Source organism: Anomalospiza imberbis, chromosome 2 (genome assembly GCF_031753505.1).
Source record: "Anomalospiza imberbis isolate Cuckoo-Finch-1a 21T00152 chromosome 2, ASM3175350v1, whole genome shotgun sequence".
NCBI lineage: Eukaryota > Metazoa > Chordata > Aves > Passeriformes > Viduidae > Anomalospiza > Anomalospiza imberbis.
In genome coordinates, this window is record NC_089682.1 from 26,327,165 (window position 1) to 26,353,744 (window position 26,580).

Sequence of the window (26,580 nt, forward strand, 5' to 3'; positions counted from 1 at the left end):
CTGCTGAGGCCTGTGTGCCTGGTTATGTGCTGGAAATGAACCTTGGTGTTTAAAGCTTCCCCGACTCCCTCCTCCAAGGCAGGCTTAGGTGTTAACAGTACCAGCTCTGCAGGGCAGGAGCCAGGGCACACTGCACTGCACAGAACACTCCTGACCAAGAGAACCCAGTGCAGGGCAGTAAGGCTGGCTTTGGACCAATACCCTGCGATCTTCAAGGTAACTGGAAGCTATGAATGTTCCTGGTAGTGAATAGTGTTTCCCAATACCTGCAGACATACTAGGAGTATGTTACTGCTACTGTCCTTATCATTCAGTACTTGAGGAAAAAGGTGTATGTCTGGTACCATAAAGGATAGGATAGCTCAGAATTACTGTTGAGTAGTAGTCTTTAGCTGTCTGGAAGAGCAGAGTACTTCCTCTAAAAAAGGTGACTTTTTTTTTTCCTGCTGAGGGATAAAAAAATGTCAGTTTGCAGGATAGGGGGAAGCCATGATTCACAAGGAGTGAAGAGAGCTTGGAGTAAAGTCTGAAAAGGATTGTGCTGTTGAAAAGAGTTGAGGCTTTCCAAAGTAGTTGTTGCATGTGGAACATAAAACTCCATAAAGTGCTCCAGTTGTCTCTCCTCCTTTCCCCAGCTGGAAGGAGAGTATTTGGCCACGAGAGGGCTCCGTATGGACAGGAAAGCAACTCCCAGACTCCTGGCCCCAGCAGGGCTGGAAGTGGCCCCGTGCCAATACAGCCTTTGGAACTAGGCAGTGTCTTCCCCTGTCAAAGAAGTCTGCTTGTGGATGTCTTTACAAGTGTTTCTTCTCAAATTTTTAAGGACAGAAGTGTGGGAGAATTGCACTATCTCACACTGCATAGATCAACTGCTAGTGGTGATCACTGATTGCTCTCTTGCCCTGCACTTTGCTGTATTTGAGTTCCTTAAGTGAGAGCAGTGAGGAAAAAGATGCTTGTATTCCATGCAATGACTGGCAGTCAGGACTCAGATCACATAATTTACTCTCTACACCGTGAAACAGGTTCTGACAAATTAAATTAATTTATTTTGTACAAATGGTAATGGTGTCATAGTTAACACAGTAATACATAATTTTATACATCTGTTTGCTTTTAATATTACAAAATTCCCTGGGATTTTTTTTAAAAGGAAGGTCCTGACATTAATCACATTCTAGTCTGAAGATACCTTAATCCTTAAAAAATAAAAACACATCACCAACAAACAATAACAGAACCACCAGTTCCAGTTATCAAATCTGACATACAGTACAAAGTGTTAACACACTTACTTGAAAGGCAGGAAAAATTGGTCAAGTGTCAATTAATTCATGGAAAGCTTAAAGTGTGCTTGAATCAGTGCAAGTAGAGGAATGTGTCAATTGCTGTAGTATCTGACCACCTGATTACACCTGGCATGTTATCCCTGAGAAAGCAATTTCTCCCTGCAGGTCTCTCGGAGTTTGTTGATTGTTGCCATGGATAAGCTTCCAGGATCTGTGAATATTTTCTGAGGGCAAAAGAAGAAAATTCTTAGTTAAAATGCTGGCTTTGGACAGCTAGAATTCTCACATAATTCTCTGAGTTGTGAAATCCCTGCTTCAATGTCGATACTGTGAAATTGCTCACTGCTCTTTGGCCTTCCTGTAACAGGGTAATATCTTCATTGTCTGAGCTGTAACCTGCAGCTTATAACAAGTGCAGTAAGTTACACAAAAGCAGCAATAGAAAATTTGGCTTGAATGTGTGTCCAGTTGAGATTGTTTTAGATGGCAGGTGGTGGAAGGTGGCATATTTAGAACACATTAAACTGTCCTGGGTAATGTGACAAAACACCAGTGCACTTCTTGTGTGGTGCTAGCAGAGGTGGTTCAGGCTTTGGAGCACAAAGAAACCAGTGTCTTCCTACTGCAAAAAAATCAGTTTTAATCCCTCACGACACTACTTTTGCTCCTCTTCTCTACCAGGCTTTCCTGGGGAGTAATGGATATGGATGTAAGAACTTGATGTGTTCTGAATGTCATCACACATCTTCAGTTAGGTTTTTTTCTTTTGTTTTCACTCATTGTTCAAGAACAATACATTTGTTTCCACTACTTCACCTAGAACTTCTGAGTGAACAAAACTGTGAAGCAAAGCTACGGGTTTATGCACTTTAAGCTACAGTTAAGGTGTGTGGGCATCTCAGGTCTCTGGAGCTGTTAAATGACAGCTCTAGAGATGAGACTGTAATTTAACCAGAACAGCTCTCTGGCAAAGAAACCTTCAAACTGAAAACTGAGGTTCTCTTCTGGGGGAGGAGGCCTAAAGATACCTGCCATTACCTCTACTGCTATAATACCTGTACTGCTGGTAAAAACCCCAACCCAACAAACATCTGAGCACAAAAGTACATGTTTCAACATTACAGAAGAACCTAACTGAAATTGTTTCTCTAACTGCCTCCAAAGCCCCATTACTATAGTAAATAACAGTTAAAATTCTTTTACTCAGGGTAATTGCAAGGAAAAGGTGGTTGATTTTCTAAAAATAGCTGGTGTAAAATTTAACACAATTAAAGAGGGGGGGAGGGAAGTCCTTCAAGGACAAGTGTTAGCATCAGCCTTTGAACAGGTGTTAAGGCAGTTAATGTTTAATAAATTCTTATTCTAAACTGTTTATGGAATGGAAAAGCCCCTCAAATATCTCCCTTCTAAATTAAAGCTGTACCTGTGATTTTTCTCTTGCTCCTTTAAGTAAAAGACTTAAAAGTGTCAGTAAGTTAAACTAGTTTTTCTTCAATATTAACAATTATGAAAGTTAGTATAAATGACATCCTACTGTGACTGACCTATGCAGAGAGATGTGCCATGAGCATGAAACACTTTGTGGGGTAAATGTCACCATCCAGGACATGGTTTTGTGCACACTGAGCAAACAATGATAGTGGAGTTGACCAAGTGATTTATGACAGATGTGCTCCTGTTACTTGTTTTGCAGCTACCACTTTTTATGTTTCCATCTTCTGAGATAAGCCCTGAATCTAATGTTTTATACTGATGTGGCACTCATTATATTAATAATTTAAACAAATAATCCTTAGCTTGTAGACTGTCATAGCACCTGGACATTCAACTTCATGGGTTTTTGTCTGGAAATAAGAACCTGCTGCTACCATCTTGTTCTAAACAGAATGCTGTGTGTTCAGGCACTACAGCCATTTATCAGTGCAAGTTTAAAATTCACTTTGTGCTTATTCTACAATACTGTATTTGCAGTTCATCTGAAAAAAGCATGGGATCAATATCCACAGTTCACTGGAAAATGCACTAAAATGATTTTCTCAGACTTCCTGTCTTAACTGGTAAAAAGGGCAAAAAGAATTTTCTTCCCTGTATGACAGATAATGTGGATGGATTTCTATATATAGAACTAGATAATAACTACTAAATATAATATTTAATTGATAATAATTATTAAATATAAACTATTTAATATATGTATTAGAAAGGTTTGAATTTCTTATTTAAAAACCAATCCTAACAGCTATGTTTCTCCCAACTGTATCCATCTTTTGCTCAGTGAAAAACATTTCTAAGTCAGTCTTGGTTTTAATTTGGAATGACTAAAAGCTGCAGAGAATTTACCTGCATAAAACTGTGACACTCTGTTACCAATGTTCCTTTGGTGATCTGCTTAAATTTATCACAAATGTCAGGGAAATTCGTGGCTTCCAAAATAAAAGCTTGGTTTTGCTTAATCAATGTTAAGGCCACACGGAAGATGATCTTTGACCCTTCATAGAATAAACAATCCCATATTCGGAGCACAGTCTGCAGTAAAGGAGAGAATTCAGATTAACCTTGATTTCCAGTAAGCAAATATTACTAAAGCAGTAGAAATGAAATAATCTGGGGTGTAGTAAGAGAACTTTATGTTACCAGTTACCTCCACTGGAAGAATGTCAATGAACAGGCATATAAACCAGCGTGACACCACTAGGGTCCACATGACTCCATGTCTTTCCATCAGCTCTGCCACAGCTGGAACTTTCATCTTCACAAGTTCTCCAAGGACTTCCTGATCAGTTTTCAGGCCCAACATTGCAGGACTGTAATAATCTTGGAGAGAAGAAATCAAAACTCAGGGATCTGTGCACATGATCTTTTCATGAAATTGAAGAGAGTGTCCTCTGCAGCTGAATGTATAAAGGCACGCTGAGCCTAGGAATCCCAAGGTGAAGTAAATTAACCCACAGCACGAAGATCTCTGCACTGCGGTTGCAGAGTGCTGCTCTTTCAGCCAAGCTGATCCCCCTACACAAACACTTCATTCATGCCTACTGAAGTATTTTCTTTCTCTCTGATGTTTTTTGGCAATGCATTCTTCCTTCCCAAGGAAGGATCGTTTAGGTGGTTTTTGACTGCTAGCTTAAACTACAAAAGTGTTACTAATATTTAAAAAGTTCAGTATAAACACCACCTCCTTCCTGTGTGGGGGGCTGCACAACTCCCAGTCCACATAACATCCAGAGAGGTAACAAAAAACCCAAACCACCACAATAACCTGCAGCCTTTAGACCAGGTCCAGTCAAACCAGAAATGCAAATTCCCCCAGAGCATCAGCTGTGCAGGTGTGCTGGAGGCCAGATACTCCCCGTCTTCCTAGGTGTAACCTTAGCCATTAAGGTAGGAGTTTTTCTCTCTCTGAGCCAAGAAAATCCCACTTTTCATAGAATAATTCTGAAAGGAAGTGAATGACAGATCCCTCAGGCAACATCTCTTCCTGTTTAATTTACCTGCAAGGCAGGGACTGAAATAAGACCTGCATTCCTGCACTTGTGGTCACTGCAGTAACTGGTAAATTCACCATTAAGAACAACAGAGCACTCTCTGGCTGTCAGTCCACTGCCTGCTTGTCAGGGTAAGCATTTTCATTACCAAGCTGCAGGCTGAATAACAAGCATCTCAGCTCTATAAACAAGTAGCTTTGGGTATATTTAAAGGAAGAAAAATATGTTGTTCCAATTCCTAAGTATTCAAATACCCCGGTATGACACAAGAACTACACAGATGTTTAAGAAATTCATGTTTTGGGTTTGTATGTTGAGAGAAACATTTAAGCTGGACTTGGCCACTCCAGTCCTGGGAAGCATCTTGTGATAGTTCACAAGCACTTTGCTGACAAGACTTATGTTATTAACTTTTGTTTATGGAAAGAAACCAGTGGTGACACAAGCACTTTCTATGCCTTTCTTTCCTTCACTGATTCTGGAAAGCTGCAATTCAGGTTTCTCTGTCTTAACTGGTTTCTGCCAGTGTCCCTAGACACACAGCATAGGCCAATGGTTCATATAAAGGTGAAGGAACCAGAGTGAAGTCTATTTGCCTGAAATAATTCTAATAAAACCTCCCAGTGCCACAGGTAAGTTTAAAAATACTTCCAAAGTATGCAGTACATCTATAAACACTTAAATTTCTGTAATTTCACAAGAGCAGTTTAATATTCCACTCTTTCCTATGCCAAAGGTTTTCCTGAACAGACTTCCTACCCCTTGAGCTATTTGCTCTACATTTGCTCTGTCCAAACTCTAGAAGATCTACAGGAGTTTTTAACAGTACTACAGAGCATCACAATCAATCTTCAGGAACCTAGCTTTATGTCTGGGATCCTTTGTTACCCCTGAAGACTGAGATGTAAAACTCCTCTAGAGACCTAAGAGTCACTGCCACTGATACATATTCTTTAACCATCTGCCTTTCAATTGCTTGTAGGGAAAGCTCCAACAGCTTAAACACAATAATCCCATGGAAAAGTGTACTGAAAATACACCATGAACTCAGAGCCAACACAAAACCCTCTCTTTCTGCATATGTTGTATTAGTGCTGTGCTCATTTCTGAACTGGAATGCAGTAACAGTAACATTATTTGGCTGAGTACATGTTTTTTAAAACACTAATGCAGGTGAAATCTAATCACATCTCAAATAACAAGTAACAGAACAAGCCCTTTCCTATCCTTCCTCCTCTCATATATCCACAAACCATTTTTTTTCTCTTTATCTGTGCTCCTGAAACACATGAGTACTGAAAACATCCAAGTTACCACTGGAAAATGTCCTCAGGAGGAAGGACAGCAGCCCACTCGCTCTGCTGCAATCATCTGATATGCTGAAACCAACAGCAGCTGCTATTTTTAATCTGTACAGCAAAGTAAATGTCAAGATCTCAGGAACACAACTGGACACATACCCAGCTCTTTGAGAGCTGGGAAGCAAAAAAGTTAACAGACAGGCAACATGGATACATCACAAATTACTGAAGCAGCCTGGAAGCTTTGGTGTAAATTAAACCTTCATTCAAGTCTGTTAGATTGTACTGCTGGAGAGGAATAAAAAAGGAACTATTCATCTATCTGGGGCAGCCCCCTGCTGTTCCTCGTGGAGCTGGAGCAGCTCCCATGTGCCCTGGTACACAGCACTGCAATGTTCAGCCCAGTGCTGCTGCAGAACCAGTGGGAGGAGTGATTAACAATTTATGCAAATGGCAATAACTGAGTAGCAGGGGTTTTCAGGGATATTAGGTGCCAGTTCACAACACAAGTTAGGTTAAAAGAATCTGCACTCAAGACATATTTACATGTAATTATTGCATGTTAATTATCGTTCATGTAGGTATTATAGTGATTACACATAATATGTAATTACAATTTTCTATTTATTTTTCTTGTATATATACTTTTATACATAAATGTATGTATATAGAATTAGCTCCTCAAATCAGGAAAGCCATATTTCCAAATCCTTCAGAAACATTCCTGGAGGACCTCATATTTCTGCAAAACTTACCCATAGATCATTTACAAGGAACACCTTTCAAAGTCCATGTCTGGTTTCACTAGGGAAAATGATTTTGTAACTTGGTTCAGTGCCTAAGTGCTTGGTAACATTTAACCTACATGGCTCTTCTATTCTCTCCTTATTTACTAGGGATTCCCAGTCATTTAGCCTTCTGGAAATGTCCCCTCAGCAAAAATCCTGCAGCGCTCCCTTGCTGCAAATGCTTCACTGTGTGCCCTACTTTCCTAATATTTTGTGATTGGCTGCTCTGCCCAGAAGTCAAAATATCCTGTTTACAACCAAGTCTACACAAGCCTACCTCTCCCCCACACCACAAAGCTGTTTTTCAGAAAATACAGCACAGGCAATTATTTTTACTCATCTACCAGTGAAACACATTAGCTTTATATACCTTACATATCTTATATCTTACAAATTGTTTGCATTTTTTAGATTTGCATGATCCACATTTAATTAGCATCTTAATTATTTTTCCCCTTCTCGATAATCTGGCAAAATGCTGAGCAGCTGATGACCCAGAACATACTTGAGTCAGTAACTGCTCCCAATCTGCCACTTGCTAATTATATTGTTGATATCTGTTGATCTAGGTGCTTTATAGGAATGTCCTCTGATAAAATATCATTCCCCTGGAAAAAACACATGGGCAGGTTGTTTCCCTTTTTTCTTCAAATGGCCAAATGGAAGTGATAATTTTTAGGTGTACACACACTACATTATTTTTCATCAGATTTTCTGGAAGGCAACAAATGAAATATTGCATTATAAATTATTATTGTATTATTAATTTATTACTAAATTCCAGAAGAATATCTAGATGAAAATCAAGTTTCTCAGTATGCAATTTGGCATTTTCAAGTGCTTCTGTAAACTGATGAAAGGCTTTCTGTATTTTCCTCTCATCTTTCCCTTTGTTGCTTACCCCTGTGCTTTGCGCAATCTGCTGTTCCCAATGCCTGCCTATGGATTTTGGATGCCTTGCTAAGTTTAGGAGTGCCTGAGAGTGTAACAGAGGGCAATGTGGGCAGCATCCTACGTGGAATGCATCCTGCTAAGTGCTCCTTCCTCATCAAAATCCTGACCCTAAACAGCAGTGTAGCCCTGTGGCTCTGTTGGGATCATCAGCTGCTTCTTCTTGGAGTCAAGCAGCAAACAGGAAAAGCCAGCTTCACCAGCTGCCAGCCACTCTATTGCTACTGTACAACACAGGTGACAACACAAACGGACTTTTTCCCTTGTCAAAGGGCTTTTTGTTACAAACACTGCACTGCCTGTGGCATGCAGTCACTGAGCTGGAAAACTGTCCTGTCAGAGACACTCCTAATACTACATTTCATTGTCTCCCTGTCACAATAGTCAGCACCTCTGGATCTTACCAGAATGTCCAGGACTAAGATATAACTGGCTGCTTGTGCTCCAGAACAGTAATGAGATTTGTAGGAAATAAGGATAAAGCTTGTAGGGACTCTATGACCTTATTCTCTGTTATAAATAGGTTAAGAGGTTCCAAAAATAAAAGTTTTAAGAAGCAATACTCTTATAGTCTTAAATTATCTCCAGGAGTCAAGAGCTACAGAAGTTAAAAAAAAATCCTTCCAGTCTGTTGTGTATATGTCAGGGTAAATATACATATTCTTGGTGGAACTAAATTTGTAAATGTTACAAAAATACCCAAAATAAGACCTCCACTCTGCTGCTTATCTTCCAGCATTACTATTATTTCAAGAGCCTACACAGCCCAGCCTGGAACAGAATGATTTGTCTTGGAGATCCAAACCAACTGGAAAGTTAAAAACTGGCTGGTTTAACTTTTCTCACAGTCTACACAATGCAAAGTATTTTATTCACAAGAATATGTTTATAAATGTCCATGAGAACTGGGGTGGGTGTGTGTGTGAGATGATGATAATGTTCTCTCTTTTCCCATAGTAGCAGAAATAGTTCATTTTTATACCACCAAGCACCATTCAAGAACATCTCCTTGCTGGAGATTCCATTTGCTACCAGACCTCACTGGAATCCAGGAGGGTAATAGAGCAGGACTAAGGGCTGGCACAAAACTTCAGAGGTTTCCATGAACAGAATTTCATGAAAAGCACTCAGTTCTACATTTCCTACATTTCAAGTCAAACCCAAAACAGATTCCATCATATACATTTGTAGGGGAAAAATACAAACACTTAAAACATACCAGCTTTTGTGTCTTCTAAGTATCTATAGCACGAGCCTTACATTAAAAGCTGAACAACCTACATTTGGGAAGAAATCAGAAAGCCACAACAGGAAAAGGAGGAAACCTAAGAGTACTGCCAATTCTTTTTGCAGTATCAGGCCAGAGTGACCCCTGCAGGTGTCCTGGCCAGAGTGATATCCTGCAGATATGTGGTTAAATGGCAAGCTAAAACCTCTTAACTATGTTATTTTTAAAACACAAGTTCCTAATTTTCCTGGGAACAGGAAAAAAAATTGTGACAAACCAAGCAACAGGCTCAAGCTATATTTTATCTCTTCCTTCAAACTAAACTGACTGAACTTCTGTCCTGGGGTACTGAACTCACACCACAACCAGCATTAGCTGTATCATTCACAACTGAACATTGGCTTTAAAAAAAATATAAGGAAATAAAATTTATTATGGATGGCTGAACTATCTTAAAACTGGGAATGCAAGCATTTTATAGATCCGTATTGGTTGGTATTGAGATTACACAGAATTTGGAGTAATGTATCTTGAGAAATGACTTACTATTAACACCTTTCCAGCAGCACAAAAAGGCAGTGTTTGTTTCTACATAATGTCATCTGCCTGTATTCATCTTCTGCTTCTAGTCCCAAACTTGGAAAATAGATCCCGGGGAGCTGTAAGAGCCTTTGGTTTCCCATTTGCATTTCACAGAGCACAGTGGGATTCTGAGCAGATGTAGTAGCTACCTGCCATTTGGAAACTGAAGAAGGATGCTTGTTAATTAGAAAGACAATGAAAAGGCAGGCAAAGATATCATCCTTCCAGACATTACAGAAGACAGAGATGAAATACAAAGAAACAAAGACTTCATGTGTAACAAACATGTAGAGAAATAAACTGAAGTTAGCAGCATGTCTGGAAAACACAAGTGCAGCTTTCAGACATTCTATTACAGAGAATGAAATTGGCTATTTTAATTATTTATTTGCATACCAGCTCTATTACGTGTTGCTCGGTAGAGACATTTGCATCATTTAAAACTAGTCCAGCTTGAAGTTATAGATACCAAACCACTCCCATAATGCTTAGATATAACTGAGCAAAATACTGTTGGCCAGCTCTCCTGTCTTTGTATCTGCTACCATTGGAATGGCTATGTTTGCCGATAGCAGTTTTTTCACAGTTATCACTGAGCTGACAGGCACTAACAGACACAATACGCACAAAATATTCCCCACTCAGCTGTTTCCAAATAGCCTGGCCTGACTCCAGTCACTGCACCCCATGAATTGTGCCTGTCTAAAGAGTTGCATGCTTTGGAGAAGTCTGCAGCTTATGGGGCTGACCCAGGAGCCAAGGCTTTTAACTCACAAAACCCTTTGCCAGACTTTTATCACCGATGTCCTCAAACCAAGAGGAAATTCAAGAACAAGCATTGAAAACTATAACTGCTTATCATGCCTGTTGAGGAAACAAACTTCTTAAAAAATAAAAGCTTACAACTGTATAATGAGTCTTAATGACTGATGACTTCGGCTGAATAAGGATTCCTGGATCTGTGTTTTTAACTCCTCCGCAGGATTAAGAAGAATAGGTATTTTATCAGCTGACCACACTAACAAGTTATTCTTAACACCTCAGCACAAAACACAGCAGTGATATCCTCTCATGCTTAAGAAGAACCCCAGTGTTACATTTTCATCAGCTCTTCACAACAAAGCTACAGTCACACCATGGAGGCCACTAAGCACATTACTTGAGACTGAGACAGAAGCACCTTAAAACAGAGCTGGACCAACACATATGGTTCTAGTGCAACCAAGGTTGCATTTTCTAAGCATTTCTCAAACTAAACACTCACATCTTGTACACTGAGGTAGACAAAAGTTACTACTGTACATGATTTTCTTCATTTAGTTTCCTTTACTCCCAAAGCCCATCTCCTTACACCAAGAGATTATGTTGCCACCTATGCTGCATGTGCATTATACTGTATTTTGAAACAGTATCAAAGCCTGCAGTCAGTGCGTCTTTCTACTATGACATATTTCAAAAAAACCCAACACTTAATAGGATTGAACTTTTGAAAAAACTCAATTTTGCAGTATCTCAAGTTGCAAATACAATAAATCCAGAGTAAGCACATCTTAGCTAAAAAAAGCCAAATCAATCCTTGAATATATCCACTACTGAAGAGAGACTATATCATCTCTGATTATGACATTAACAAAACTGAGGTTAGAAAACTGCACCCAGCTCTGATATTTACAATTCAGGCAAAAAACTGAAGAACTGGAGAAGTCATGAAAGAAAAGGTCATATTTAGAAAAACTGACTTCTGTAAGGAACCTCTTTATTTGTAGCATTTATGCACGAAAAATGATAAGTTAACAACTTCATAACACAAGGTATTGTGGGCTTTTCAATAAATTAGGAGAAAGTCTTTAAAAAAAGCAATACCTGCAAACTAGGACACTCAGATTTCAATTTAAAAATATAGCAAGTGTTTTTAATAAGACTGATTTACAGTGTGAATACACTACTAGCAGCAGTGGCAGGGTTGCTCTTTCAAACCAAGTCTGGGATCTCTCAGATATCCTGACCTGGCCGTGAGCACTTCCAGGGATGGGGCACCCACAGCTTCTCTCGGCAGCCTGTTCCACTGCCTTACTATCTAAAAAATTTCCTCCTGACATCTAATCTAAGTGTTCCCTATTTTAATTTACAACAATTCCCCCTTGTCCTATCACTATCTGCTCCTGTAAGAAGTTGCTTTCCACCTTTTTTTAAAGTTCTCTTTAAGTACAGAAAGGCCACAATGGGAAGAATTACTACTATTTCCTCACCTGGTTACATTTCCAGTTTTATGAATCTTAGTACTTAATACACAAATAACTTCAAGCATATTAATACATTTTATGGAGATTTACAAGTTAAAATACAAAACTGTATACTATATATGGATTTGCTTTGAGCATGTATAACCCGTCATACATTTGTCAGCTGATATGTTATGGTTCTTACTGTCTAAGTGACATATTCAGGAAGGCTCATTTATTAAAATTGTAACTGAACATACAGAGCCCTGGCTGACCATCAGAAAGTAAAAATCAAAAAAAGCTGCTGTAACTTTACTGCGTTAACTCTGCAGGTAGAATAGCACAATCCCTTTAGCATGGAGATGGCTCTGTCAAAAGTATAATTTCAATACCATATGCACATGAGTGCTTTCACAACTGAAGCCATTAGATAAAAATAAAATAAATATTAAAAAAGAAAACAGAACTTCACTCCAACATGGCTACTATAATAAAATATAAAGCACAAACTAAGTAAGCCTTGTGCTGCATACTAAGGCTTGGCCAATAATAGGTTCTTCCATGTCACAAATAACACAGAACCTCTTCTCCCAAACCCACACTTCTGTGTTTATGCCACTCTACCTACCTTCCTCCTTTGCATGCAGCCATGGAATTCTACCTTTGATCAGTCCTAGCTGAATTAAGATTTCATTTGACAAGTTATTTTGCTGATGGCTTTTGAAAGGGATGAAAATTTGATTTACTGGGTAGATAAACAAGCAAATAGCACTGTCTGTGCAGACAGCCAAAGGCTGCAGTCCACATAGCGTAGTGCCATGGATGGCCTACTGAAGATACTTTAAGTTCAACATAATCAAATTATATCAATGAAGGCTTGCTTGTCAGAATGAAGGAGGCATTCTTGACTTGGCCTTGGTGGAATAGGCCCTGCTTCCAGCATAAATGCAGTAGTGTAAAGACACATGTCAAGGAACACAATATTCAGTGTTTTTAAACACTGGGGTGCTTCTGCTGCATGTTTCTTCACAAAAGTAAGGCTGATAGCATGGATATTCTTGTCACGTACAGCAAACTTCTCTTTCATACAAAAGTGTAGGAGTTCTACCCAGCCACCTAAAACACACCTACTAAATAATGAGATTATTCTTTTATTCGTGAGGTTTTAGACTGGGTGGGAGGGAGATATGATACAGAAAGTAAATAAATTATTTCAAATTTATAAATACCTGTGTAATTTTAAAGAAGAAAACCCCACCAGTTGCTTATTTCCTGCTTGCTCAAGTCTCACAAATCTCCTAGCAGTTCAGATTTGTAAGTAATGAGGATTTCAGGATTATCATGGTTTCTAAATACAGGCACATGACTCTTTCATTCCACCTTCAGCTTAACAGGACACTGCATGCTTAATTCCTAGGTATATTCAACTGACCTCTAATGCTCAAACACTAATGCTTTCATTGTGGCTGGGGGTTAATAGTAGAACATGATGGAGTCCCATATTTCAAAACTCTTAATTATTCAGCTGACCAGCAAAATGCTCCTGTCTCTGAGTACCAGATGTGATGCTGGAGGCCAGAGGGGCATACCACTATGGCTTCAAATGCAATCACAGAGGAAGTCGGTGGATGAGTGAGAATCCTGCCAACTCACAGACCTGTAGCTGAGAGCTGCCAGAGGAAGAAGATAAAGAAGCAGCCCAAAACTGATCAATCTGCTGAAATTTTTTGGGTTGATGGTATTATAAAAAAAAGCTCAGTTGTCAAAAACAACTTTGCAAACATGGTGTCACACATAGCCTTGAAAGGAGCTTTTCACACCAAAAGCACATGCTTGAGGTGCTCAAGTCTTCTCTCTGAAAGGAAATGCTTTTCATCACAACAGTCCCCATCTTAGGCTGCAAATTCAGCTCAGTTTAGGTCTAGCAGTGTTTTCTACCTGCACAGCTAAATAAAAACACTTCCTGTGAAGAGGTCCACTCATTTTGGAGATGCAGATCTGAAAAGATGCAGCTGCCAAGCCAGTTCTGCATTCAGAGGTTCTCCGGCAATACCCAATTAGGGTATTTAAATAAATTCAGCCACAAGAACAAAATAAATACAGGCTCAACTGCAATTAAAAGCAAACAGTCTACACAGAAATACTTTACAGCTTACTACAGCCTTCTGCATTTCCCATGTGGTCCTTCCCTTCAAACCTGAAAGTCTATGATGGGACTCAAAAGATTGTTATAACATGAATCACTCAAAAGAGAAGGCTATTTAAGAGTTTGATATGTAGCTATGATGCCATTCACTTCAAATATTCATGTCTCTTACCGTGCCTAATCTCCTGTGCAACCTGCTGATACAATTGCAAGCCAGAGAGCTGAACAAACATGGGGGATATCTTATCTCAGCATGCAGCCACTTGCCTTAACCAGCAGTCACTACACTACACACCAATAATGTAGTGCGTGATCACCTAAAAAGAGCGGCACCTTGCGCACTTGCAGCTAATGTCAGTTACTTCAGTGCGGTCTACTACTTTGGTGACCATTTAATCATTCAAAACTCTGCTCTTTTTATGTTTTATAAACAACCAGGCAGTACACATGGGTAAAAAATTTTAGAAGAACTTGCTAAAAAGTAATGAGACTGAAGGAAGATTGCTAGACTGATTCTTGAAGAATACTACACCTCATTTAAGATATTTATTAAGAATATTGGAGAAAAAGCTGGTATTTGTTGACAACACTAAACTAAGAGATACTATACACAAAGTACAACAAAGTAATAGTGAGAAGACTGGAGTAAGAGACATGATGACATTTAAAACAACAAGAATGTGCAAATAAAGTTCAGTAAAAAGGTGTTATGAATTCCTAAATGCTGTGGAAAAAACATCTGTTGACAATGAGAGAGAAGGAACAGCACGTGCATTATGATGGAGATCACAAATCAAAACCAGTGTGCCACTAAGGAAAAAAGGCAAGGGAAATCCTACAGCTTTTCTCTCTTAAGCAAAACATTTTCCACTGTGAAAAGAGCCAGTGCACAAGGCACTAGCTGATTCCCCACCAGAAAATAAGTGTGCCATTGTGATCAGGTTCACAAAAATAAAAATTAGAAAAAATCAAGCATACAGAATAATTATTAGGCTAAAACAGGAACAGAGAAAAGTTTCATGCAAGAGAAGAGTTTGACTGAAGGAGCATAGCCTTACAAAAAACCTCCAAAATTAATTGATTGCATCCTACAAATACATGAAAAGTAAGCACAAAAGAGAGGGAGACTTTTGTCATCCCAAAAAGCTGGCACTGACACTAGAATAAAAGGATATCAAATTGGCCATGAACGGGGTAGTGCAGAACTCATGAGACCTCTCTCAACCACAGGCAAAGTACTCTACAACTAGTTTTCAGTAAGAGTAACTCCAGTATAATGGTCCAGTAGATTTGTTAGAGTATACATTAATATACACAATTGCTTCCAGACTGAGAACTCTGAAGGTGTGAGAAAGGATTATTCTTCTATATATAAGCATAACTGTCATGCTAAAGTGAGACCAAATTGTTGAGTTTTTTCTTGTCATAATCTCACCATTTAATTACAAATATGTAAAATATTACAAGTATACTCCTTTACTTACATTCTGAGGTACCACAGTTAAATGGTCCTACCTACTCAATGCTTTCTAAATCAATCTCTCCACTCTTTCCTTAAAAGCACAAAAAAATCCCCAAAACTTCTCAAAGAGGATCAGAGTGACGAACAGAATAGAACAGAAACATCAGAGCTATGCTGTGTACAAACTGCAGGCACATCACTCTGAGCTTGAATTGACTCTATACTGCTTCTTGTGGGCAATGCTGTCTGCTCCAGCCACCTGTCTGAATGACCCTGGGAATAAAAAAAAACAACTTGGTAACACCAAAACTTCAGTTAAACAAATAATTCTCTTCCCCCTTGCTGTGCTTAAATCATAATCCCTCCAAATCCCTGGCTGAGCAGCTGACAGACAACAGGCAGAAATGCATGGGCTTGCCCTCAGCAGAAGCAGGAACTTTTTGGCCTCACCCAGCTGTATCCAGCAGTGCTGGACAAATGAAAGTTGAGCCAAATGAAAGGCATGCACACAACTCTTGCCAATCAACCAAAGCCTAATTTACTGGCTCTCTCTCCCAGCTGCATTATCTCCATTTGGATGTAACAAAACAATTCAGCCAGAAAACCTTTACTGATGAAGTCCCATTTTCTGTCACTTCCCCAGAATGTTCCCATCTGTCACACTGTACATTTTCCAATCAATGCCATTGATCTGTGGCTGGCTCAGTTGATCTGCTGACCAAGAAAACCACTGTCAGCGTCACGGTTCTGGAGCAGCTGTTTAATGTAATTAAATGCATGTGGGCAGGGGAGGAAGCACCCACAGGGACATGGCAGAGAGCAGAGAATGGATTTCTAAATTTTCCTAAAGCACCACTGTTTTAACTGGCAGTTCCAGAGTACACTCAAAAATGAGGACATGACCTGGAGGCTTATTTGGTGCAACGACAGGGGGAAAACATGGATATTATAATGCAAACAAATCAAGAAAACCAAATCAGCAACCAAACTAATGGAAATATGTTGGCTAATCAAACTGTTGGGATCCAACAACACTGATTCCTAGTCTTCCCTCTGAAAACCTGGAAAACATTCAAGATCTACAAGATCTTGAGAGGTGTCTCTCTGATTCCCTAACAGATAATTATAGTGCTTAAAACTGAAACGTGCAATACCTTGCACTGTTAACAGAAATGCAGTAATTATTTACCTGAATGAGTTGCTTTATGAATATGGTCTGTTTGATTCTCTCACATATGCACACACAGTATTTTACTGAAATTATGTCAATTATTTTAACTGTCATGCTTTGAATTTTGTAAATATACAAATCAAACTATATTGGAAAGTGGTGGGAATAGAAGGGATAAAAACATTTTTTAAAATATGGGGTGGGGGGGAAGAGCATCAGCAACAAGTTTTCTGTCAGTAAAGCTTTGTATTATTCAATACAAATATTCATACTATATAGAAGATTCATATTGCCTAGTTAGACCCATGCTAAAGTCAGTAATAACAATCCTGTTACAGAAAAGTAAAAATATACCTATAACTTGAGTAAATATACACCTACTTTATACACAGCAATTGCACTTCATGTTAGGAATTTCTTCTCATCACCAATGTTACCTGCCTAAGATAAAGTCAACAGCTAGGAGGGAAAAATAAGAACAACTTTTGCCAAAAGTATCAGTAAAGTGTAGAAGGATATATAAAAATGACGGTTTTTTGATAAAGTGAATTAAGTTCCCTACCAAAAACAACAAACATAAAATTCTCACTCTGCCTCCTTTGCCTCAAAAACAGTGTATAAGACTATTGAAAGGATTAACAGCAAGAGTTTCCACACATCTCTTCACAATAAACCTGCCTTTTACAGAGTGCCTTATCCTTGACACAGTGATGTCAAAGCACACATATACCCATGCAAGGCAGTGGCAGGTCCCAGGGCAGACAGCAGCCCTGTCTCTTACCTGTTTGCACAGCTTAGAGCTCTCAAGGCTGAACAAAAGCAACAGTCAGTTGATTTCTTTAGACTATTTTTACAGCTTGAAAGTAAACTTCAAGGCTGCATAACGTTAAATATTTGCAGACTGATTGAACAACTCATAGCATTCCCTGCCTGTCTCTACTCTTTCAGTCTGGAAACAAAGTCCAACCACTGATTCCACACAAGAAAAATCCAAGTTCCTATATGGTGTATTCAATGTAAAATAATTTCTTACAGTCATTCAAAAGCATAAAAAGAATCTTTCAGCTATTCTTTCTCAAGGTCTTTCCTTTCTAGTCAGTAGGGAACCAATTTTTTTTTTTTTTGCTTAATCTTAAACATGAACAGACAGAAGGAAAAGTGAAAGTTTCAATCAGCCTTGACCAGTAGCTAGTTGACAGTGTAATACTGAATTCCACCTCCAACCATTTGAGATAAAGATCTGTGCAAAAGCAAAACTAGGCCAATAAGGAATCAGTCCTCCATTTTCTACTGGTCTTCCAGTGAGACCTTCCACCTACATTAAAGGTGTATCTGTAGTCAGACCTGTGAAATGCTAATAGGAATTCACAATAAAACCATTCTCGCTCTATAATTAAATTAAAAAAAAAATCCCAAATGCATTTCACAGGAGTAAGAAATATAGCAGTGCCTGGTGTTTGTTTCTGGTTTTAAACTACCTCACATGTGCAGTGAGGTTCAGCTTATACATGAGGCAAAATTGATTAACACCTCCTGCAACCCCAGAGATCCAGGCAAGGGAAATCAGAGAGCAACTGAACAGACCAGATATAGATATTGTCTAGAGCTGGAGAAGAATGCAAAGATAAAAGCCAAGCTCCAATATATGAATAAAACTATGTTTTTAACATACCAGGCAATATTCTTCCAATAAGAGCATCTAGCAACCAAAAGGACTCCTCTTCATTCTTTGTAATAAGAATCAGGTATCCAGCAATGAAGTTCATGCCCTGAAATAGAAAGGTTTTGAGATACATACACTTACCTAAAGAGTTTCTAGCTTACTTCTTTTGATTAAGGGCTAAGTTTCTACAGTTCTACAAACAGTGCATATTAAATAAATTCTATTAATGAAGGCCACTGGTTGAGTAACCTGCTAAACCTGCACACAAGAATTATTAACAAAGATTAAGGAGAGGGAAATTAAAAGAAAATGCTTAGCAGTCTATACTTGCAATTTTGCTTTTTTTTTAATTCCAAAGCCCAATGCAACTGAAGGCTGCTTTGATCAGAACCCAAACACAGCTGTATTAGATGAGCACTACAAACACAACAAATTTGCAGGTAGATAGTGAGGCTGCAGGAGGAGAATGTCTGACCCAAACACATTGAGTAAAATGTTGCAGTTCCAGCAGCTTTTGCTGCTTAACTCATCTAAAGGCTTTGTACAAACTGTTTTCTTCCATAATACCTCCAGTACTCCACAGATACATATAATAGCATTGATCCTGTGAGGAGGCCAGATGTGCAAAGAATCCACACAAGGGTTTGTAAGTGTTCTTCTTTCATTAGCCCATTAAACAGTAAAGGTACCAAAATATTTTATTAACAATTGGACATGTAGAAGCTGCTATGGTTTAGAAGTTGTGTGTTATGTTGTTGTATGTGTGTTATGTATGTGTGTTGTTGTTGTTTAATCACCTCTATATAGACACTTCCAAAATTGAGTATTCGTAATTCTACCCCTTCTGTTATTACCAAAATATTAAAAATATATTTTGATAAATACATATTACTGAGAATAATATAAATCATTCATCTTTTGAAGAATGGGAGTAAATTTCTGTACTAAAACTAGCTAGGGTACACAAGAAAAAAAATTTTAGAGACTTCAGTGTAAGTTTAAGTCCCTCTAAGTCTTCTCTCAAGATTTAAAAAAAATACTGTTCATATTCTTTCAACTTCAGAGTAGTTATATTTACTACATAACTTTCTCAGCTAAAATGAGCTATATGTTAGCACACACGTTCTTGCTCAGGAAGTGGAGGAGACAGGAGAGGAGTTAATAAGTGAACTGAAAACACATTTTGCTCATGACAGTGCCTGCTTCTTTAAGATCCTTAAAGACAGACACTTTTTTTCTTGACTGTCAGACTATTCTGTTCTTTGTGTCCCACAGGAAACTTTACAGTACTTTACAGTGACAACAGAAGCTTTCTTGAGCTGCCATCAAAACAGTATCAGGTTGAATTTCAAAGAAATTTTCTTCCTACTTGTGTTATCTATGTTGGGAGATGGCACTAAATAATGCTACGAGCCATCAAGTACATGATGCCACATTAATGCTGGCCTTTCTGTACTTTGAAAAATGAGACAGTGAAAACACAGGCAATTAAGACCTCATGATGCCTGGTACATACCAAGGCCTGTTTGGGGAAAGCTGGCAGGACAAGGAAAAGGCAAGTTCGCTTCCTCTTGCTCTCCAAAGCAACTACTTATGTTGCAGCTGACAAATGGAACCAAATTGATCAAGCTGTCTACAAGAACAGCCACTGAGAAATTCAGAAGGATATCCGAATTTGCCTTAAGATATTCATACCCCGCCCCAACCTCCCAGGGCCAGTTTATAAACAGAAATATGGGTGTTAAACAGTTTATGGGCGTGCTTCTGAAAACTCACATTCAAATGGACAAGAACAGTTAGCACTGGTGAAATGCAGCATTGTTTACAAAACAATGATTACCTACCTGACAATATCCTACTGCTTTATTATGATGCCCATATGCTACCAATACATTGTAGAGTGCGTGCTGCAAACATGGATCAGCAGTTTTGCGGAATTTTACATTATCTGGAAATGTTCTGTTCATGTCTAAACAAAACCAAAAAAAAAAAAAAAAAAAAAAACAAAACAAAATTAAGAGCTGTTCCTTGTCAGTTTCCAAAAAAACTTTCAAAGGTCTTGTGAAGTACAACTGAAGCTTCACTATGGTTCATTGAACTGCTGTTTTAGTGGATTAATGTTAAGAAACAGCTTTACCTCTATTCTGGCTAAAAGGGCACTTGCATTCAAGGATAATCTATTCCTAGAAAGAATAATCCTATTAGTGTACAGAAACCAATTTCAAGCAGACCTAAAGAAATTCTCCTGCAGATTGGACTCCTTCCATGTCTGACCACAAAGTCTTAAATGAAAGCAAACCAGGTATTTGGACTGACAGACACAAGACATGCCAAGCATATACAGTCAAGTGGCATGAAATGAGTTTGCCTCTAGAAATGCACATTCTCATAACAAATCAGATGAACTTTCAATTGACTTACTCAGTGAACTTCTACCAAACAGTAGCAGCCAAAAAACCCCAGACCTGCTCCCGCAGCTGCTGACTTCCACTTAGAAATCACTTTTTTAAATTTAACTTTCTCCATGATGTGATCATGAGAAGAGTTGTGTCTTCACTGGTGCAAGATCATCAAGAATGGGAGTGGTTTCTGATAACCAAGCAGCAGAGCACATTTCCACATGCTTCAAACTCAATGCTCAACCAAGTAAGGAGTATGCAATTACTGACATTTCCAACCATTCATTTCTTTCAGACCAAACTTTAATAGTAGGATTCATCTTTCCTTACAAAGGTCTAAAAATCAGACATGCAAGTTTGAGCTAGTCACCCCAAAACAGCCCTTAGTTGTTGGAAAAAAACAGGCAGAGTTAATTTTTGGGCTGCTTCACTGCATAAAGAGAAAACCCAAGGTCACTTACACAGAGCTGTGCATCTGATCTTTAAACAGAATTTTTCTTTCCAACTTTAAAGTCTAAAAGTAACTTTGCAGATTTTCAAAACCCAAGAGTTATTAATAAAATATGAGTAGTTGTTTGGGTTATATTTAACAACAACAAATTGGTTTAAAAACAAATTTCAGTAACAGCACTTCTGTACAGATCTTCATGTCCTAAGAATTATCACTTTTTATCAGCCTTTTCTGGCATAAAGGAAGAAGTCTGTTACAGCTTTGACACAAAGTTCAGCTATAAGCAATCAAAGGAAGAAAGCTCCCCAAAATCATGAATAGTGTAGTGGAAGTCACATGCATGAAGAAGTTATCACACTAATTGCTATTTCTTCCTTTTAAAGGGAACAAATAATTTGCAGGAAAATATTTCACTTCAGCTCTTATGTGTATGAGAAGAAAAACACAAGGAAAAAGACAATTTTTGAGAAGACCTGAACAACAGACAGTTGCAGGATAAATAAATTTCTTTTGTTTCTTCTTGGTAGGAAGATTATGCAGCATAGTATTTGCATAATCAGAATTTATTCTTTATTAAAGTATATGCAGAATGTTACAGAAAAGATTAATGCTGAATTTTAGCCATGGCTCTTCTCCTCAGTTATGCAGAGAAAGGGTGAGAGGAGAGTAAGAAAAATCCATCACATACAAAGAAGGGACTACTCAAACTGAACTCATCTGTAATTTCACAACCTGCAGTTGAGAGAATCAGCTGCAACTTGCTTCCTGATTGCAAAGCATGTTTTTTCCCCACAAGGACTGGGGGAAGCCTTCCCTAGTTTTATGAAGGATTTAAAACTTTGCTTTATATTTAGTAACAATATTTTAGTTTAGCGTGAGGGGATAGAGAGAAAAAACAAGACAGAAGAGCTAAAAAGCTTGACCCTTAATAGCAGATATGGAACATGGTTTCACAGGACTCCTTGTGCCAGATTATTCCTTTGAACACAAGAGCAGAGGATCCCATTCCCTCTCCACCCTGCCCTTTCTGCTCCATTTGCATGCTCTCTCTCCTCCTCCAGTTCTGAGGCTCCTCTGACTCAAGATGAGGGAACTCAACCCTCCACAGGCACACACAAGCCAATGTTTTACTATGCTACAAGATGAAGGTCAGAGATGGCTTGAGGCAAATGGAAGGAGCAGGCAAGGGCTAATCATTTGGCTTCACCACTTTTATCCACTTTAATACGTCTGTTCCAGGGAAGACATACAAACACCTCCTTCTCATGCTCTGCACAGCCTACCCTCTGACCTACTGCCCATTAATCTACTTCACTCTTAATTAGAAATTACTGTCCAAAGGAACACAGCCTCAAACTAGTCCAGTTTTGGGGAAAAAAAAGTCAGGGTTCTTTTCAAACAGCAAAATTAACATTAGAATCTTACACTGCTAGATAAATCCCAAAATTATGACTATATTTTCATTATGTGCAGACCTGATACTTATAAATAAACTAGGTATGGAAGCACAGAAGCAGGAAGGTGGTCACAATGAAAAACTAGCTACTCTTTTGTAGTGAATTCAGATTAAATCCCAATAGCAATTTTTTTACAATCTTTCAGCTCTCTGAGCTGGCAGTTTTATGCTGCTATAAAACAACCAGCTTTACTGCTGATTTATCTCTGTGCAGCAACCATGAGGAGACCACTGGATTCTTTCTTCCCTCTCATGGGTCTGCAGTATTTCAACCTCATTCAGTAACACAAACAGGCAGAATACATTAGCCTCGGTTTATAAAACAGATGTCTATTTTGGTACTAAGAACCACAGTCATTGATGCTATTTCTGGAGCAAAGAGATTTGAAAGCGCAGTCCAGAAAACCAATGCTTTTGGAACCAGTCTTGTGCTTTTCCTACTTAGGGTACTTCAAAAGTCATGCATCTGCAAGACAACCTTCTTCACCTTGCTATCTCATCCTTCCTTTTTGTCCAGATCCCAGCCAGGACAGAGTTCATTTCTGCAGTAGATGGGAGGGGATGTGGCTATAGGGCCTGGAGGTTGTACTATACCACCTCATCACTGCCAGGGGCCTGGGAAAGGGAGTGTCTTCCAGGGAGAAGGGGTTCCAACCAATTGAGAAAGTTGCAGAGGGAGCCACCTGGTATTGTCTATTATCATTTGTTTTCCTTCTGTGTGAATTGTTTCATATACCTTTTGTTTTTAATATTGTTGCTGTTACTTTTCATTTTCATATCTCATTGCTGTTTCCAGTAAATCGTTCTTATCCCAACCTGTGATCTTTGCCTTCTGTCACTCCAACTGGAGTCGGGGAAAGGAACCAGCACGTAGTTTTAGTGGGAGGGCTGAATTGAAAAATACATTTACAAACCATGGCACTTTTATTTTCATATACTGGTACTTCCCACTCCAAGACACAGGTGGTCAGTAAATTACACAAGTATTTTTATAACTAACATATCTTACTCCACTTACTGTCATTTCTTTGCCACTGCTACATATGTGATGTGCATCTGCTCTGAAGAGCTTCCAGGCAGGTGATTTTTTTTCTTTTTTTTACACACTAGAGAGCAGAGCAAAAATTCACTTCAACTGCCAACTACAAGCACTCAAAAACTCCACTGCAAATCCAGAATAATGAAGTTAGGTGATAAATTTGCAACTTGTAAAAACAGTATACTTAAAGGGTATTTCAGATTTGTTATAACTGGGTGTTTAGCAGTCATCCTCAAACTTTTTCCTGCAACACCTGGAACTATAAATTGTTTTGGAGGCTTAGGGGGGGTTGTTTTTTTTTTTTTTTTTTTTAAGTTAAGGCCAAATTTTTCATTAACTAAGGTCAGAAAAACTGAGCTTCACAACCCCCCCCTACCAAAGTTCAAGAGCTTTCAGCAATCAAGAAAGCCAACGGGGTCAGGATTTACTACAAAAGAACAATATGCCACTGTATAAATCTGAGAAGCACATGCATGAATTCCAGTCCCCTTCATCTCCAAAAGATGATACCAGAATTAGAGAAATTACAGAAAAGAATGGCAACTAGGAAGACCACAGATATAAAATGGCTACCATACATAGCATAAACCCAGGTGGATAAAAGTTCCTTAATTTAGAGGGAGATGCTTAACAGCATTGAGACAGCACAAATCTGCAAAAACATGAGCAAGGTAAACACATGAAAAAGGAGCAACTAGAAGGTTTTTTAAATTTTTTTCCCATCCAGCATTACTAGGTACAAACATGCAGCATATGTCTTGGCAACTCTAGAAACAGCAGATAACTGGAGACTAGGCAAAACATTCTGAGGAAGTGTCACTACACACTTTACTCCTCCAGTTCTCCCTTCAGCTGTTCTAGTAGACCAAAGACCACATGAAGCAGCTGTTTGGATATGACTTGATAGGGCTCCTCTTACAGAGAGCCACAAGAGCTGACAATGTTCTTCCCCTTCCTCTTGCATGGTTAAATGCTTTAAACTCACCTGAAAATTCCCAACTTCCACTCACAATTTCAGAGATGCTCCAGAGAAGCTTCTTAGTGCTTTGATAGTAAAATATTCCCTGTCTCCAGTGAAAAAACAATGATCATTGTTTGAATTACTTTTCTGACCCTGTCACCCTGCAACTATCATCCAATCCATAGTCAGATCCTTATGCCAGCTGTCACACAGCACAGCTCAGGCTCTGGGACTGACTGATATGTATAAAATCGTAGCCTTCACAGCACCTACAATTCCTCCTCATGAAATGCAAGAGTGGAAACACAGATCAGCTGTATGTACAAACCTGAGCACTTGCAGACACACTTCTGTTCAGTAATGTGCTTTTCAATGGAGAGAAAGGACAAGATACAAGAGCTAAAATTCAAAAAGGCCCAGCCTAAAGGGAGTTTACCCCAAGGAAGGTACAACTTACAATCCAGTCTTTTTGCACCCAGCATGTAGCCTCTACATTAGCAGGACAGCCACTTCTTATCTTACAACATCATTTGCCCTCCTAAACTTTCCTATAATAGGGCATGAAAAACAAAGTGTTGTTGGAATGCATGCCCTTCTAAATGTGTACATAAACTAAGACATAAAAATTTAGACACCTGCATTCTTTTAGCTCTTTTTTAATGGTTAGAGTAAGAAGCCTGTTCCCGCCGACATTTTTCTTAAAAAAATCAAAAATGTTCAAAGAGCAAATACCATATAAAACAAAGTAGCAATAAAGCTCATCAGATCAGAATCAGAAAGTTAAAGGACAAAAATAGTGAAAGAACAGATTACAGATTTAATTAGCGGAAAGACTTCTGTTGCTATTACTAATCAGATTTTTCTTTAAAGATTAGACCACTTCTTCATACAGTCTACCTGCCCTTTTTAACCTGATTATACCACATCAAAGACCTTCCCATATGAAAACTAGTTTCAAACATACATGAAAATTGTTTGCAGCTTCTGGGCATGTGAAAGAAAGAGGACACATTGGCTCTTACACATTTTAAATTGAATTTGAAATAAAGTCTTTGGTTGGCCTTGTCCTCCTGCCTATCCCCTGGGAAAAAATAAAAAAGTGTGATTGCTGTTCTCTTGTTTATAAACCCCAGCACTGTTCTGGGCTGTAACTTTACAGCTGTGGGAATAAATATCACAGAATTGCCTGAAAATTCTGGAAACTGCCAACATGAAAGCAAACAGCGATACAATTCCACATCTTACCTTGCTTTTTTATTAAAAACAACTACAGTAATGGGAGAACAACACTTGAAGAAACAAAAACAAAGGCAACAATTCACACTGAAAGAGTCCTCAGCCACAGCCCACTATAATATGTGCACTGTCAATAGGAGCATAAGTTCATTAAACACACTAACCACAAAGTTTACATTCACCCTAATACTTTGTTCCTTCCATCCTTCCTATGTCCACATTGGTTCTTCCTTTCTGAAGGAGAAGTGTCTGAGGTCTTCCTTATATTTTTTCCCCTCCAACAAAATCTTCCAAGCCATTTTTATTTATCTTTTCCCTCACTTGCTCCATGTTAATTTTCTCTTCATCAGTTTTCCAACCAATGCAGTAGCTCTTCTGAAACTTTATTTCCTCCACAGTTGACAAATAGATCTTTATCATCTTCCAGTATTTTTCCTCCCTCACAAAAATATTTTTATTTCATTTTAACCTGTGGGGAAAGCCACCTACTGACCCTTCCTGTCTTTGTCTAGTACTGGAAAAAAGTTGTTTTCAACTCTCTCTTGCACACTTTTACCCCAATTAAATGCTTCTCCAGACCCTTACCAAGGTGGGCTTTAGAAAGTCAACTTACTAGCTCCCTCTTTATTAATAGTAAGAGCTCTACTGTTTCTACTTCTGAGCAGGATATAAGCCTGCAGATTTCTGGCTAGTCTTCATATTCATAGGAACATGAAGTTTATGCACCAAAATACCTTACTAAGGCGTGTA

At 38.6% G+C, this 26,580-nt stretch overlaps 1 protein-coding gene and 1 long non-coding RNA gene across 2 annotated transcripts in view; both read right to left on the bottom strand.

Moving 5' to 3' along the window:
* Nucleotides 1-26,580, bottom strand: part of LOC137468455 (uncharacterized) — a 224,167-nt gene that overhangs the window by 132,510 nt on the left and 65,077 nt on the right. The gene's annotated exons all lie outside the window — the stretch shown is intronic.
* Nucleotides 1,027-26,580, bottom strand: part of GRTP1 (growth hormone regulated TBC protein 1) — a 34,566-nt gene continuing 9,012 nt past the window's right edge. Inside the window, exons 4-8 of the mRNA XM_068180216.1 lie at nt 20,133-20,257; nt 18,298-18,394; nt 3,931-4,103; nt 3,630-3,815; nt 1,027-1,513 (exon numbers count right to left, since the gene is read on the bottom strand). Of these exons, the coding sequence (XP_068036317.1) occupies nt 1,424-1,513; nt 3,630-3,815; nt 3,931-4,103; nt 18,298-18,394; nt 20,133-20,257 (671 nt within the window). The 3' untranslated portion in view covers nt 1,027-1,423. The remainder of the gene's footprint in view (nt 1,514-3,629; nt 3,816-3,930; nt 4,104-18,297; nt 18,395-20,132; nt 20,258-26,580) is intronic.